The sequence below is a fragment of the Macaca thibetana genome, chromosome 6 (genome assembly GCF_024542745.1).
Source record: "Macaca thibetana thibetana isolate TM-01 chromosome 6, ASM2454274v1, whole genome shotgun sequence".
Classification (NCBI taxonomy): Eukaryota; Metazoa; Chordata; class Mammalia; order Primates; family Cercopithecidae; genus Macaca; species Macaca thibetana.
The window spans coordinates 12,005,623-12,022,855 of record NC_065583.1 but is presented as its reverse complement, the minus strand read 5'-3'; the positions used below and the strand labels follow the sequence as shown (position 1 = coordinate 12,022,855).

The 17,233-nt window shown below is 44.4% G+C and overlaps 1 protein-coding gene across 3 annotated transcripts in view; it reads left to right on the top strand.

Moving 5' to 3' along the window:
• Positions 1 to 17,233, top strand: part of DOCK2 (dedicator of cytokinesis 2) — a 433,847-nt gene that overhangs the window by 57,234 nt on the left and 359,380 nt on the right. For all 3 annotated transcript variants that reach the window (XM_050794630.1, XM_050794631.1, XM_050794629.1), the window contains exons 10-17: positions 530 to 665; positions 3,104 to 3,179; positions 4,119 to 4,195; positions 4,751 to 4,876; positions 7,063 to 7,187; positions 12,896 to 12,994; positions 16,666 to 16,738; positions 16,851 to 16,954. In XM_050794630.1, the coding sequence (XP_050650587.1) occupies positions 530 to 665; positions 3,104 to 3,179; positions 4,119 to 4,195; positions 4,751 to 4,876; positions 7,063 to 7,187; positions 12,896 to 12,994; positions 16,666 to 16,738; positions 16,851 to 16,954 (816 nt within the window). The remainder of the gene's footprint in view (positions 1 to 529; positions 666 to 3,103; positions 3,180 to 4,118; positions 4,196 to 4,750; positions 4,877 to 7,062; positions 7,188 to 12,895; positions 12,995 to 16,665; positions 16,739 to 16,850; positions 16,955 to 17,233) is intronic.

Here is a 17,233-nt window from a genome sequence, read left to right as displayed (position 1 = left end):
TCTGCTGTGCTACAAGCTCTGAGATATTGGGGTTGTTAGCACCCCCTCAGCCCAACTGATGGCCACACTTCAGATGTTCAGGAAATGGTAGCTGTTATGATTTTTCTCTCTTCCTTTCGCCTTCTCTCTCAGAGGTTCTGAGCAATGATGTGACCGATGGCGTCATCCGAGTCGTCTGTAGCAAATGCTACTTTTGGATCCATCACCTCAGCATATGGAGAATCCTGTCTGTACAGCTGATATTCCACCTCTACCCTTCTCTCGTCCTATCATTTTGAGAGGGAAAAATTGGGATTAAACACTAGAGTTCTATCACTCATTTTCCTTTGCAAACTTTACCTTGCTGATCTGTAAAATGGGTGTGAGAGCCTTGTTTTCTGTGTTTTCCAGGTCTTATTGTATGATTGGTCCGTGTATAGCAAGTATTATGTACATCCCTTAGAAATGACTATTACTGGGTTTTCTTGTCTACTTTTTTTTTCCCCCCATTCAGCACATGATGGGTAATTTTTTGTTTCTTTCCCCATAGGATCTTGGAAACAAAGACCTCAACAGGGATAAAATTTACTTGATTTGTCAAATAGTCCGGGTCGGCAAGATGGATCTTAAGGATACTGGTGCAAAGAAGTGCACGCAGGGGCTGAGGAGGCCGTTTGGGGTGGCAGGTAAGGGACACACTCTGCACCATTAATTTTTATTGGAGCGCACATTTTATGTGGCTGAATTGTAATGATGATTTCTTTCCCAACCTCCTCCTGCTGCCCCCACCCCTGCAAAATTTATGCCAGACAGCCCTTAATAACTACATTTCTGGTGACTAAATCGAAATAATTGGTGACTAAGTCCAGATTTATGATGACCACAGTGAATCATGGGCTCCTCTTGTCTGGAGCAGAGCACTGGGAGACCGGTGCTGTCTGAGCAGTTGACGCCTTTGCTCCCCAGCTCTGTGAAAAAGGAAAAACAATACAGGCAGGATCTAATTATGAGGAGCAAATCATTTAAAAAATATATCTAGGACAGGAAATGCAGTTACACAGAATGAGTCACCTACCACGCATCTAAATTCCAGATGGAAACGGACATTTGGAGAATTGGTGTGACCCGAGGCAGAGCCCTGCCTGAGGCTGCTGTACAGGAACATCCGCTCTGCATTCCTCTTAAGCTTTAGCTCTCTTGGGGTTTCTAAGGCCCCACTTTTATGGTTTTAGTTATGTTTGGCTACCACTTATACTGTTATTTACCTAATATATTTTCTTTTAATCAACCTACTTTACATAATGTATGTTTTTCGTCAAAGGCAATTTAAATAACTGTGAAAATGGTGATTTGATATGCCAGTTTTATTCTTTTTATTAAAATATAAAATTGTAAGAGTATACCATTTATAACCCCTGCATACCATAGCTAACCTCAGTGTTTCAGGTTTCTCACTTCAAGATGCTCTCTCTGACCTGTAATCGCAGACCTGCTTACTCTCCAACTAGTCCCTTGGCACTGCTTGCAAGGTGGTGGAGTGGAGGATATTTTACTGAGCTCACTGTTTTTTTTTTTTTTTTTTTTTTTTTTTTTTAACCTGGGACTGCGGCTAGCTAGCCAGCCAGTGATCTTGGGCAAGCATTTTTCTCAGGGCCTTAGTTTTATTATGTGCAAAATGAAGAACTTGCACCTGATTAATTCATGAAGTCCTCTACTGCTCTAAAATGCTCTGATTCTACCTGTGGGGCGTTTCTGACACCACGGTGTTTCCGTTAAGGCAGTGAGGGTCTTCCAACCTTACTGCAAAGTGTGTCTTTGTCCTCAGCTGTAGCCTGACCTCTCTTTTGGTGTCAGGTGACAGAAATCTGATCTAAACTGGTAGAAGAAGGAAAAAAGGTACTTTATTGGTGTAACTGAAAGGCTTATGAATAGATTGCTTCAGGCATAGCCAGATCCAGGAACTCAAATCAATTTGTCTCTTTCTTGCTCCTATGTCCTCATGCTGGCTTACTATGAAGAATTTGTCTGTTTCTTGCTTAGTCCCTATGTCCTCATGCTGGCTTACTAAGAAGGTGGCTGTCCAATTAGTTGGCAAATTATCAGCCAGCTGTTCCAAGCTTGCATCCTACCAACTTAGCAACCCAGTGGAAAGAATGTACCTCTTTCCCATTAATTTCAGCAGAAGCCCCAGGAGCTTTAATATAGGTCATGTCCTCATCTCCATAGTATTTACTCTGGGCAGGGAGAGATGATTCTCTGATCTACCAGGTCCTCTGAATAACTCTGGAGCCAAAGGGAAATTGCCCCGCCCTAATCACAGCACTGAGGATGGATGAGGAGAGTCTGTTAGAGAGAATAGATGCTCAATTTCTCCTGTCTGCTCTCTGACTCCCCTCTTGATCTAGATGCAGTCAGTGCTTGGTTATTACCCATACAATTTTAATGGCCCCCTGCCCAGTGCCTGGAGTGTTTGAGGCATTTTCTCTAACTAGGGTATGGGCTTGATTTGAGCAGCTTTTTTCAGCCTTCTCCTACACTCCCATTTCTATAATCTCCATTCTAGTGTAGGAGTTCTTTACCTTGGTTTTGGGACCCTTAGTGGCTGATTTAAGGAAAGGTTTCAGAGGATACGGGATCTGTCTGGAATCACAGGATTTGAAGATTCTTCAGTTATGTATCTGTACATATGGGTACGCTTACGAAAAGAGGGTGAATATTTCATGAGATTCTCAGATCCTAGAGAGACCCAGTCACTGCTCTCTGGTTTTGTAGGCACAGTAGACATTCAATACATGCGTGTCAAATCCAAACCTAATTGCTGAATTCCACAGCCATGGCTCTGACCCTTTCCTTTTGTCCTCTGCTAAGCCATGGTGCTCTTGGATGCCTCTCTGGCCCACTGACGTCCTAGTCTGCTTTGCTTAGAGGTATTTGCCGTGGTGCTGCATGCAAGGAACCTCTGCCGTCTGTGTATTGTGCAGCACTGGCTTGCTTGCCATTTTAGGCTTTCCTGACCCCCAGGCATCCCAGGCCCTACCTCCTGTCCCACAAGCTCATCCCACTGTCATCCCTTTGTGGGAGCAGGAGGAAGTTAAACCATTAATTCATTCTGCCCTCTTTCTAGTTATGGATATAACAGACATCATCAAGGGGAAAGCAGAGAGTGATGAAGAAAAGCAGCACTTCATTCCTTTTCATCCGTAAGACATTTCCCATTTCTTTCTATTCAGCCACATCCTTTGTCATTAAGAGCTGCTGGAGCTCAGAGGGCACTGGTTCCCTGAGGTAGTGATAGGCAGGTGGAGCCTCCCAAAGGGAGTGCTGGGTAAGAATCATTGGCTCAGTGCCCAGGCACTCAAAACCAAACAGCTTTTCACCCATTCATTCATCAGATGTTATTTATGCCACAGACATTTATTGGCAGCCTGGCAGAGGCTGGCACTGTGCTAAGCATGGAGGATGAAGTACTGAACTAGATGAGCCCTGTCTTCATGGAGCTCATCCTATAGATGGGGAATTAAACAGATAATCAGCAAAAGATTAATGCATTAATTACAAGTGCAGCAGAAACCACAAAGCTGTGAAGCAACAGCATTTCAGAAGCGTGTGGCAGGGAATCCTAACCTTGCTCTCATGTGTAGACATATCCGTAACTTACGAGGCGGGCCATAAGGAAGGTGAATATCCTCTCCTCTCCTGTTCCAAAAGGAGTCCTCCAGAAAGCAGGGCTCCAGTTTGAGAGCATCATCAGTACTTAACAACCCTAAGGATGGTCCAGCTAATGAGGCTAGTGACTTTGCTGAAGGCGTGTGATTACGACTTAGCAGGAGCAACTCAAGGCTTTACCCTTGCTGAGCAGATATGCATGTTGAAAGCTTTGGAATCCTGCCTTTTTAAGCATCTTCCTGGAGAATAAGAAATGGCCTCTACCTGTAGCATTGATATTCCAAAATTTCAGAGCCACATTGCTTTGTGATAAAAAGTGATGTACCTCTTGATAGCATGTATATACCCTGAGCTGACACACGCAAGCTCGCTTTTCACCTGAGGCATGTGGAGGGGCTGGGGAGCTTCCTGGGGCACCTTGAAACACAAGGAGGGCACGATGCGGACATTTCATGCTCTCTTTTCCTTTCCAGGGTTACAGCTGAGAATGACTTCCTACACAGCCTGCTGGGCAAAGTCATAGCCTCCAAGGGGGACAGTGGCGGGCAAGGTATAATGCCAATGTGCCATTGGGCTGAGCCTGCTCCAGCTTGGGAACCCCTAACTCTTCAGCAAATGAATCAAAATCCTCAACCCTGGGATGCTTAGCTTTCCTTCCCGACAGACCACTGGGAAGAATGGGAACATATGATCTATAGGGATAAGTCACATCTCCTGAAGCAAATTGGAGGCTTGTCCTTGTGGCCAAAAGAAGAGAGCAATTGATACATCCTGAATGTCTCCTGTGTTCCAGGGGCACGTTAATAAGTTACCTTGTTTGATTTCATTCTTACTGCAGGCCCGTGAGATAGGTGGTGTCATCCTCACTTTGGGCTTAGAGAAGCGGGATAATTTGCCAGAGGCTGACACTGCTGGAAATAATTAGTGGGATTCAGACCCAGAGATCTCCCGCTCCAGAGGCCCTGTGGGCTGAGTGGCTGCATCTGTGGTTGTATGGCTCTGTTCCCAGCCATCTCCAGAAAGACAGAGGGGAGAGGTGGCAGGAGGGCCGACTGAGAGAACACTTGCAAAAGTGGGCTCTTCACCGTGAGCCGTTCCTTTCCAGGCCTCTGGGTGACCATGAAGATGCTAGTGGGTGACATCATTCAGATTCGCAAGGACTATCCACACCTGGTGGACAGGACCACCGTGGTGGCCAGGAAGCTGGGCTTCCCGGAGATCATCATGCCAGGTGAGACACAGCTGCTCTAACCTTCCCCTGGGGACATAGGGGCCAATTCAGCTTGTCTGATTCATTTTCCTTTTAAAGAGTCAACTCCTTCCTTTTTTACTGCCTCTCTCCGTTTCTCTCCCTGAAGGTAACCACTAAAACTGATTTCTGTATATCCGAAAGCTTCTATGCATTAACAAAATAGACACGTGCATGTAAATATACACACATACCCCTTTTCCCCACAGATGGGGGTCATACTTTATATTCCTTTACTTAATATATTTTATATAGTATTCTACAACTTGTTTTATCACTTAATAATTTATTGTGGACATCATTTCTATTTTACTACATGCAGGACAGTTCCACTCTTTCTGGGAGAATATTGTCATTCTCTTATATTTTTAAGCTTTTTTTTTTTTTTTTTTAATATTACCAAAGGAATTCATGTTCATTGTAAAATATTTAAATGGCATGAAAAGGTATGAAGTGAAATGTTAAAAACTCCTTCATATCTTTATCTCCAGAAGTAGCCAGTACATTTTCAAATGTGTGTGTAATTTTAAAAAATGAGTTTATGTAATATTAAACAAAAATTATAGGAGAGCATTGTTTTAGACTAAGTTCCTGCACCAGCCCCCAACATACCAGACTGAAAATCAAAATGGAGTCAGCCATGCTAAAGTTTCATGTCACCAAACCTAAAGTAAATTGTTATCTGATCTTGCAAGAAATTGGGAGAGTGGGGAGAGATGGGGGAGAAGAGAGAGAGCGGGGGGGGGGGGGGAGGAGAGAGAGAGGGGGAGGGAGAGAGGAAAGAAAAAGAAAGAAAAAGAAAGAAAAGAGAGAAAGAGAAACAGCCTATTTTCCAGACAGGCCATTTTCAGTTTTCAGTGGGCATAACGAAGTTCCCTTTGCTTTAATCCTCACAGCAAAGGGTAATCTGAAGTAACCTGATGTTAACCAATCAGTCACTTTTCTATTTTTTTGTTTCCCTGTTTCATCCTTATGAGAGCAATACCTTCGAAATAACCAATTCGCTCTGTCTTGCTTCTACTTCCTTCAGGCCTTCTCTGTCTATAAAGCCAACCTCTTCTGCTCAGCTTTGGAACACTGATTCTATTTTATGGAATGAAGCATTACCCGATTCTAGAATTGCAATAGAGCCAAGTGAGGTCTTTAAACTAAATTTGTTGTAATTTTGTCTTTTGACAATAGTAATACTCTTTTGAAACTTCTCTTTTGTGTCTTAAACCTGTGTCTTGGACTTCTGTTCACGATGGCTCTCACTGATTTGCCTTTTCTTTCCACATTTTTCTGGTGGTGGTCTCCTAGGGCCTGTGCTGTCATTTATTTGTCCATGCTTTACCTGAGACTTCAATTACTTGTGTATCCCCTTGTAGGATTTTCTATTCCTTTTTTTTTTTTTTTTTTGAGATGGTGTTTGGCTCTGTTACTCAGGCTGGAGTGCAGAGTACACTGGTGTGACCTCAGTTCACTGCAGCCTCTGCCTCCCAGGCTCAAGAAATACTCCTACCTCAGCCTCCTGAGCAGCTGGGACCACAGACATGTGCCACCACACTCGTCTAATTTTTTTGTATTTTTGATAGACACAGGGTTTCGCCATGTCACCCAGGCTGGTTTTGAACTCCTGAGCTCAGGCGATCTGCCCGCTTTGACCTCCCAAAGTGCTGGGATTACAGGCATGGGCTACCTGTGTCTGGCGGATTTTCTATTTTTCTTGCCTCCCTTCCCGAAGATCCTCTGCAGCTCCTTCCTAACCCTGTGTCCCTAGGATACATGGAAAGTTGCTCTGTTCTGCTCCTATACAGTAAAACATTGGCAGATGTGTATATTTGGTTGTTTTCATGGGACAGGATCAATTCAATTGGAGCTTTGCTTTGCCTTCCCAGAAGGTGTCACTAGAGGATGAAAATTAAATGATTTTTAATGTTGAGAAAAACATGGCCAATTTTGAGTGTCCCTACTTCCCTTTTTGCAACTGATTTCCTAGCATCCCTTCATCCCCTTGTTACCTACTTCTCCAGCCTCCCTGATGAGGGAAAAATGCTTTCTCTAAGCAGTTCTGATTTTAATTAATAGCAATCCAGGTGGGGGAGCTTCTTCTCACCCTCCATCCCCTCTAGTTAGCGTCTCTCCTGCTGCAATCCACGCTAACTCTTGTCTCTCTCCTTATGCCTCAGGGGATGTCAGGAACGACATCTACATTACTCTCTTACAAGGTGACTTTGACAAGTACAACAAGACCACACAGAGGAATGTGGAAGTCATCATGTGTGTGTGCGCGGAGGACGGCAAAACGCTGCCCGTAAGGGACTCGCTGCTGCTCTGGGTGACAGGGTCCCCCTTGGGGGCCTCTGCTTGTAAAGATGTACTTTTCCTCTCCGTGATTCTGTTGTCTAAATGCCAGGTGCCTTTGGGATGGTGTTGAATAATGTGATCTACACCTTTTGAGCTTGGTTAGCGCAGTGTTCCGTAATAAGACCTTGTGATATTTCCTTATACCAAAGCAGTTTTTCAATGTCTGTTCCTTTCCTTTCACAACTCCTTCTTCTACATATGTATGTATGTATATATATGCATGCATGTATGTATACATGTATGTATGTATGCATACATATATGTATGTATTTTTGCTTGGTCTCAGCTTATAGGTTAGCTTTCTGCAGTTAAAATGTTCTCATGGAAACCTGAGCTGGTTTATTCAGGCAAAGTCCATGGTAAGAAAGAGGATCAATACAGTGCCTTGGGCTGGTGTGGAGGCTCAGGATGTGCTCAAAGCAGACATTCTCAACACTTAGTCTAACTCCCCAGCGCTCAGCCAGAAATGCTGGTGGAAAGCCTTATTCGTAAATTGGCCTCCAGAGAGCTAGCCGGGTGTATTCAGGAATGCAAAGCGCATTGCTATATTTATACAGCATATGTCCTGTCCAATATTTGTCATGTGTGTTTATATTTGTTTGCTTGTATTTCCTTTAAGGTTGTCAGTGCCGTGCCCAGTGCGTAGGAGGGTTTTGTTTCTCGATTCCTCGTTTCAGAGTAGTTAGCTGAAAAGAAAATCAGCTCTCACGAGAAGTTTTAGCATGGGCGAATATTCCTCTTAGGCCACTGTGAGTGATCAAATAGCCAAGTAGGGTGGGTGTGTTCATCAGAGAGGGGGTGTGAAGATGGAAGAGGCATCAGTTCTGTCCCTGGGGCCTGGAGATCACATTGATACTTTGTACCCAAGAATAACTAACATTCACAGGGGAATTACCAAGTATCAGGCCGTGTGATAGTATGACACATTTCCTTTATTATGCCCCATTTTACAGATAGGGAAACAAAACGTTTGTCACTTACAATAACTCGCCCAAAGCCATAACGTTAGCGTATGGCACAGATGGGGTTTGACTGGTTCCAGGCTCTCTGAGACACTTCACTACAATGCCTGTACATGTAACAAAATTCTCCAATTTATTTCTCATTTTAAAAAATGAGGCTAATAACCACTGCTGACAAATTTGGGAAGATTCATAATCATTTTTTAAATGTAAAGAAATCCTCACAGTTGCCTTTTTTTCCTAAAGACTGGTCATGTTAATTAGTATCTATTTGAACAAAATCTAAGCACTGAACGCATCGTCCTTTTGTTGGAATCTGAAACTTTTCCAAAAAATAAAATAAGTGAGAAACCCTTGGCTTCAAGGAGCATAAAGGAGCCGAGGGTTTTTATCTGAAAGGGAAATTGCAATTCCCAAGTGTAGAGATCATCGCTTTGAAGTTACTTTTATCCAACTTACCTGTTGGAGAACTTTTTAACCTCAGCTTCATTTTTGAAACGTTGATACACTTACCTTCGATGCTGCCAAAGGACAAATTAAAAGACATAGTTAACAGGCAAGCAGCCATCTTATCTCCTGTCTGAACCATTCTTTCTTCCACTTTTGTCACCCTTTCAAGTCACTCCGAGCAGGCTGAGCAGATGCACTTATCAAAGATGAGTAGATAAGCAGGGATTCTGGGGCCTGGCATGGAAACAAACCGTGGGGCATGGTGATAATTTGTGGTTTCCTCTGTTAGGGAAATTCTGAGGGAGTTCAGTTGACTGACTATTGAAAATTGCTTAGGAAGCCTGTGGGAGGCTTTTCTTTCTTTATTTGCAGAAATAAATATTACCACCTAATTAAGTGTCAGGCAGCACATTCAAACACTTCTGTTTGATATTGGCGGGCTCCTGTGAGAATGGTCCCCTTTAGAAATATTGATTTCTCCTCCTGCTCTAGGTGCATGCACACTGTCTTTGGCAGGGCAGAACCAGAGGGCAGAGGAGGTTAGGCCTGCCCATGGCTCCCCTTGGGGTGTCACGGGCCTTGCTCAGGAGGGGTCATACAGAGAAGTTAATGGGGTGGGCTCTGGGGTCAGGCAGACAGGGTTCAAATTGCAACCTCCCTTCTTATTAGCTGTGTGATTTTAGGCAAGTGTATTCATGTGTAAAAAGAAATAACAACCTCTTCTCATGGGGTTGCAGGTTAAACAAAAGACTGGGTGTTAAAACAACTGAAAGTGTATGATTGGATTGTTTGTAACACAAAGGATAAATGCTTGAGGACATGGATCCCCATTTCCATGATGGGATTATTATGCATTGTATACTTGTATCAGAACATCTCATTTACTCCATAAATACACACACACACACACACTATGTGCCCACAAAAATTAAAAATTATAAAATTAAAATTAAAAAATTAAAGAAAAAAAACCATGCCGCCGGCACAGCAGCTCACACCTGTAATCCCAGCACTTTGGGAGGCCAAGGAGGGCAGATCACTTGAGGTCCGGAGTTTGAGATCAGCCTGGCCAAGAAGGTGAAACCTCCTCTCTACTGAAAATACAAAAATTAGCTGAGTGCGGTGGCAGGCACCTGTAATCCCAGCTACTCGGGAGGTTGAGGCACGAGAATTGCTTGAACCCTGGAGGCAGAGGTTGCAGTGAGCTGAGATTGCGCCCCAGCCACTCCAGCCTGGACGACAAAGGACAACAAACAAAACACACTGTAGGTATAAGGCACCTGGTATGCAGTAAGTACCCAGCAGCAGGAAGGAGAGTCACATTCAGAGAAGAGACAAGTGCAGGGTGAAGCCCTCTGAGGGACCTGAGGGAGTCAAACAGGCAATCCAACCAGAAGCAAGTTCTGGTGAAAGAGAAAGGCTCAGATGCTGGGCCAAGAAACCTCTGTTCTTCTGAGACCAACCAGCTTGAGGCGGTGGAGGCAGGGGATAGGGGAAATATGGGATAGTGGTTAAGACCATGACCCCTGGGGCCAGACAGCCAGGTGCAAAGCCCAGCTCAGCCTGAATTAGTAAGAGGACGTTGAGGCAGTTACATAACCTCTCTAAGCCTGAGAGTCTCTGTCTGAAAATAGGACCAGCAATGGCACTTTGCTCTTGTGAATATCAGATGAGGTAATCTACATAATAAGTGTTCATTAAATGTAGCTATTACTATTAGAAGGGTATACTGAACTCCTGGCCTGATTCCCACCTTAGGAATGCTGATTAGCATCTTCCCATGATGTGGTCTTGTGAGAGGAGAACACTGTCTTTCCTAACGTATGTTCACCTCCCTGGGATCATCTTGTTCTCACCTGATTCCTACCAAGTAAACAGGGCATGTGTTAGGAGCCTGGATTTTCTCCTGCAGAGATGTTTCTCCCAAGGCCAAGCCAACATGAAAGCCTCCAGGCTTCCTGATCCTTACCCAGATTTTCTTCTACTGACCTGAAGTCTCCCACACCTATGAGGGGCTCTCACTGTTAATTGGGGGCCATGGGGATAGGCAATGTAGAAAATGATGGAACAGTGTGATTTGAGATATATACCATTCTATATTTTCCCTCGAACTGGGCTCAGTCCCTGGTCACAATGCTGTCTGGGTGCACTTCCCAACACTGTTTTCTCTCTGAAGTGTTGAGGGCTAAGGCACTATCTCTGGCTTTTCTCTGACTGGTACTGAGACTTTTTTCTCCAGCCTTAGGAAATCAAAAATTTTCATCATCAGTACAGTTTTGTGAGATTCAGTTGCCTGCCATACAGCAGTTTTACTTTCACCAGAGATATATGTGTAGTTTCTGATTTTGTAAGCTACATGGGATTTACTGTAACTACAGAAGCTCTAAGCCCATAAATGTCACCAGATATAAATCTTTGTAGGCTGGAAGGCATCTAGGTTCTTATAGAAGGAACACTGGATGAGTAGTTAGAGGGTCTGTGAGATAGTCTTGGCTTTGCCACTTTTTGGGCAAGTGGCTTAATCTCTCAGGGCCTCAGTTTACCCAGCTGTGAAATGAGGATGCCGATAGTAAGCGTCAGAGGTGGTTATGAGGACTGAATTAAGCGAGGTGGTGTGTGTACAGGGCTTAGCGTGATGCCGGACACAAAACCCACTCTGAATGGTTAGAAAGACTTTGGAAGCATGTGTGTTTAGCTTAGTGCCTCCGGAAGTTCTGCAAGGCTTCATCCCATGGAAAAACAAGAGAGTTGTGTGTCTTCACTCAGTTCTGGTTCATTGGTTACGCTTGTTTTTCTTTTAAAGATACATTCTGAAAGGACTACTGCGTATTCTGTTTTCAAATGGATCGATTTGGCTGCAAGTACTGTCAGTCAATATTGAAACTGAGCTCATTCCTTTTCCATACCTCGGAAGCACACAGGGAGTTTTCCAGTGCGATGGGCAGTCTTCCTTTCCCCAGGTTCGCGGGGTTCGCCAGGGCTCACGGAGTGCCTGTATGTGGCCAGCTCTGGTGATGCAGCCTGCGGAGGGTCAAGGATCCACGGGAGAATCTGATGGAATCTTGTGAGAGGCATGACTTGCCATCAACATGCCGAGAGGCACGCAGTTTGCAATTGCAGGGGCTGGGGCTCCAGAACCAAATCTTATGAATCTGGCAATCTGAGGATTGAAAACTGTTTGGCCTGGTATAAAAACCATACTTAGGGCCCCTTCTGGGTAATCCTAGCTTGGATCTTGTTTGGGGGCCAAAGGGCTGGAATGAACATAGAATTAGGCATTGTTATATGCGACTAGGAGATCATTCCTTGTTAGTCAGCTCCTTTCTGAACCTCTGAGGGTGATTTTTATGGCAAAAAATAAATGTCCCACTTGGGCATGTGTGCTCTGTGCTCACTCTCTGCTCAGAAAGCCCCTCCCACATTTCTGCTCTGAGCCAACTTGGAATCTTTCTTCAAGATACTCAACTGTCATTGCCTCCAAGAAATCTTCCCTGATTCCTCACCTGTCCTTGTGTCCTTCCTCTGTGCCCGACAGTAGTGTGTACACGTGTCTGTCATCATGTTGCATTGCTGTCATGATGTGTTCCCTAATGTTTCCTGCACTAAACTGTGAGCTCACATCAGGTTCAGTATCTGAGCCATTCCCATACCCCAGTGCTCAGCATGGAGTACCCAGAAGATGTTCTGTTATTGTGGCCTGAACTGAGCCTCCTCCCCGAAACCCCCTCGCTCCAGACTTGTTCTCTAAGGCAGGTGCTCAGGAGTCTCTCTGAAGCCTATGCTCTCTCCTTTTGCCCAGCACTGCCCACCGCCCTGATGTGTTAGCTGCGGAAATTCATCAGAAGAGTTGCTACTGGACTTATCTGAGCCTGCTTGTAAACTTTGTGCACATTCACATTTAGGAAACAAATAGGATTAATAAGACTGGCAGTGTGCAGTAACTCCAAGGCTGGTTATCACTTAAAATAAGGCACTCACATCAATGCCCTGGTGCACTCCAGTGGTTTCCAGAATGGAAGTAATGGAATTTCTGTAGTTAAGCGCCTGTCAGTCCGGTGGCTGGGGCGCTTCTGTGTAAATCTGTAGTAGAGAAGGAGTCATTATGGGCACCTGGCATGAGGGCTAGGGAAGGCAGGGTTGACCCAGTCCCTAAGGCTGGTGGTAGCCTAGGGACCAAACCTGTGCAAGCACAGAAAATGGCAATTCTGTAATGTTTTCTCTCACTTTGTCTTTCTTGGGTCAGAATGCAATTTGCGTGGGAGCAGGGGACAAGCCCATGAATGAATATCGCTCCGTCGTGTACTATCAAGTCAAACAGCCACGTTGGATGGAAACAGTCAAGGTAATAATTAATAATAATAATAATAGATGCGAACACATGCCTAGTTCTTACCATGAACCAGGCACTGTTTTAAGTGCTTTATTTAAATAATTTATGTATTGCTTACAATAGCCATGTGAGGTTTGTACTAATATTTCCTTCATTTTATAGTTGAGGAAACTGGCACAGAACAGGTAAGTAGCCTGACCAGGACCACACTGCTAGGAAACATCAGAGCTGGGATTCAAACCTGAGCAGTCTGGCTCTGGGTCTGTGCCCATCACTGCAACCTGAGGGAGCAGAATACTGACTGGAGCAATTAGCACTTTTTTTTTTTTTTTGAGACAGATTCTCACTTTGTTACCCAGGCTAGAGTACAGTGTTACCATCTCTGCTCACTGCAAACTCTGTCTCCCGGGTTCAAGTGATTCTCCTGTCTCAGCCCCTTGAGTAGCTGGGATTACAAGTGTGCGCCACCACACCAGGCTAATTTTTGTGTTTTTAGTAGAGACGGGGTTTCACCTTGTTGGCCAGGCTGGTCTCAAACTCCTGACCTCAAGTGATCTGCCCACCTTGGCCTCCAAAGTGCTGGGATTATGGGCATGAGCCACCGTGCCCAGCCTTCTTCCTTTTAATGAGAGCAGGCGAGCAAGGCAGTTCTGCACATGGACCCTAGACCCAGAGAGTCTGGGTTCGTGTTCCAGCCTTAATGCTCACCAATGGTGTGACCTTGGGCAAGTCATTCACCTGCTCTGTGCCCTGGTTTCCTCATCTGTAAAATGGGAGCAATAGGTTGACTGTGGAAGTAAAAGGATTTAATACACATAACACTGTCAGACAAGTCCTTGGAAGAGAGTACTTATTCAGTTAATACAACTCCTGATTATACTTGGCAGTTATCTCAGTCTGCAAAACTGAACTAGATTTTACATTCCTTCAAGATGCCCTTCAAACACTTGACCCTTGCCTATTTTTTACCCACCCCTCTACAAGGCAGTCTAATTGGTAGTGGCAGGCAGCTTTGCGCCTCTCTGTGTAGTTGCGGGGGGAAGGCAGAGGAAAGATATAGTTGTTCCAGATATCTGATGAAGTCTCCCTCCAGGTCCTTCTCATATGGCATCTCCCCGCAAAATGTTCTGTGGAATACTAAGTGGTCTTTTATTAAAATAACATTTCAGGCTAGGTACAGTGGCTCATGCCTGTAATCCCAGCACTTTGGGAGGCTGGGTGGATCACCTGAGGTCATGAGCTTGAGACGAGCCTGGCCAACATGGTGAAGCTCTGTCTCTACTAAAAATAAATGAATAAATAAATACATAAATAAATAAGTTGTGCATGGTTGCATGTGCCTGTAGTTCCAGCTACTCAGGAGGCTGAGGCACAAGAATCACTTGAACCTGGGAGGAGGAGGTTGTAGTGAGCTGAGATTGCACCACTGCACTCCAACCTAGGCAACAGAGTGAGACTCTGTCTCAGGGGGAAAAAAAAAGAATCGTATATTAAATGTATTAAAATAACATTTCCTTATCAAATGTGAGAAACTTGAGAACAAATATAGAAGTTAAAGGCTTCCTTATGTCAAGTTCTTAGAGCCCTTGAGATGTAAATGTGCTCTGCAGATCTGCAAAAGGAAATAAGGATGCAGAGCACATCCCAAAACTCATTGACTACAGAGCATTTTCCTTTTTCCTAGCGTCATATCCTGGGGTTAGGATTCTGTTGAACATATTTTAGAAATTCCTGGTTTTAACCAAAGCAGGTAGGAGGCTTGATGAAGCAATGTGATTGTAAACAACATATGAGAATATATTATGTTTATCTTCATGAAATATCTAGCTAAATTCTGAAGCCAGTCATGAACATATTGGAGGGGTACAGGGTGACAGAAAGAACTTCTTTGACTCTAGGTTATAGCAGAAGTCACCATCTGTAAGGTCTTAGGGTCCTTGGAGGCACCTCTCTGAATCTGAAATGACCCCCTAGTGTGTGTCTGATGGTATTGTCAGCCAGTGGAAATGGAGGCCTGGTGGGTGAGCACCTTGGTTCCCTTGATCACCCTTCCTTGGTGCAGTATGTAACCAAAATGGAATTGTCAAATAGTCCTCTTGTGGGTGGTGCCCATTTCATCAAGCTGCGCTGTTCTACTCAGCGGTGAGGAGTGGCAGAGCTTGCAAGCCAATGTGAGCCCATCACAGGCTGCATAATGCCTGAAAGATGCCCTTTTGGGATAATTCCTTGACAGAAGTGACATTAACCACAAATATTCACATTACCAGATCGTCACACTAAGCAGAAAGGAATAACCTGCATTGGAATAAGGATGTGGAATCAATTCAGTGAACACCGAAGCTTGATCATAGCTTCAAATATCTCTGCCTTATCATTAGCAGCATTCTTTATTCCCCCTGGGCTCTGTCTCCAAACACAAGACGTACACATGACTTCCTCTTCAGCGATAGCTATTCAAACCCCAGCAGTTCTCCACGTGTTACACATGTTATTACTTTCCTCAGTGTGTCTCCTCATACCCATTGCCTTCAAATTGATGACCTTGTCAACTTTGAGGTCAGAAAGTTGATGTACCACGTTGGGTTTCTCTTCTCTGTTCTCTCTTGCACCTTGGTTATATCTCCTTGCTAGCCCTTGTCACAGGGCTGTTACACATTGCCCCTTGTGTAACATGGGACCATGAACTCTTTGAGTGTGAGGACTCTGCCTTGTATCAGCATGACCAGCACCCCACATGATTGTAGTTTCTAGTGAACGTTCAACACGCAGGGAAAGGATGAATTGGACTGCAGTTACCCATGAGGCCCTCAGTTCCTTTGCTCTGCCTGAAACATGGACAGGATGGTGGACCTCCTTAGGCTCAATTCTCATTTTCTGCAACAGAAAGTTCCCCCAACTATACATTTGTTTTGGCGTTTAATAGGCATCTGTACAGTACAAATTGTGTTCCTTTTTAAAATCAGTGTCCTTCTCTCAGGTAGCTAAACTTCTCTGCATTGGCCTGAATCTCAGATTGCAGAGCAGCTGTGAGACTTTGGGAGGTGGCCTGCACAGAGCCAGGCTGAAAGCATCACAATCAGTGATGCCAGTGGGCCATTCACTAGACAGAGATGCCCAGGTGACCAGTGGGTTGTTGTCTTATCTCAGTGTCCTTGGAATCAAAAGCATCTGGACATGTGTCCAATCAAGGGTGAGATGAGCCCTAGGGTTTTTCCAAATATTATTGGATTAAAGCATTTTTATTAATTTGCATAAATGAGAATCCTCAAGCAACCCCCCAACAACGATTGTTAATTTGCTAAGCCCTGCTGCAGTTGCCAGAACTCCTGGAGTGTGTAAGGAAAATGTGCATTGTGCAGTTTGCAGTGCATCAAATCCTGTGCTAAAGTTATGTGACTTTTATATCAATTTGGGGAGACTCATTTTTCCTCACTATAATTTACAGACCTCTTTTCATTGGCTGGGAATGCAATTTGCCAAATGGATTACATTTGGTACTTTATTTTCTCTTCATAACTAGTTCTTATGTAATTTATTTACAGTTCATCAGGCTCGATGGATGGGTTGTAAATCAGCAGGCAGCTCTCTCAGTTAAATGGTCAGGCTGCTGTGGAAGAGTGGGGGTGCAGTGGGGAGGGCCCTTTAACTCATTGTGTTCTGAGCTCTGGTTTCTGTCTGTTGAGGTGGCTGTCCCTATTGAAGACATGCAGAGGATCCATCTGCGATTCATGTTTCGACATCGGTCATCTCTGGAATGTGAGTACCATACTGAATGGCACGTCTGCACCTCCCTCTAAGGGGAGAAGAATGGAATAGCTGGGTGGCCCATGTATCATTTTCTTTCTTGACCCCACAATGCTATTTCCAGCTAAAGATAAAGGAGAAAAGAACTTTGCCATGTCCTATGTGAAGCTGATGAAAGAAGATGGGACTACTCTACACGATGGATTCCATGACTTGGTTGTCCTCAAGGTACCATGAGTTGGAAGGAGCTCTGCACTGAGGGGGGTGCAGGAAGCAAGAGGGTGATGGCAAAATTGCTTAGTGGTCAACAGCAGGGACCCCAGAATCATACACACCAGGGTTTACCAACTTTGTGGCCTCTTACAAAATCTTGACTTCTTTGGGCCTCTGTTTCCTCATCTTTGTGCCCTCAGTGAATAATTGTGAGAATTATGAGACAGCACATGTAAACATGGCAATGATGAGTACATGGAAGAACTCAATACATGGAAAAGGTTATTGTTATGT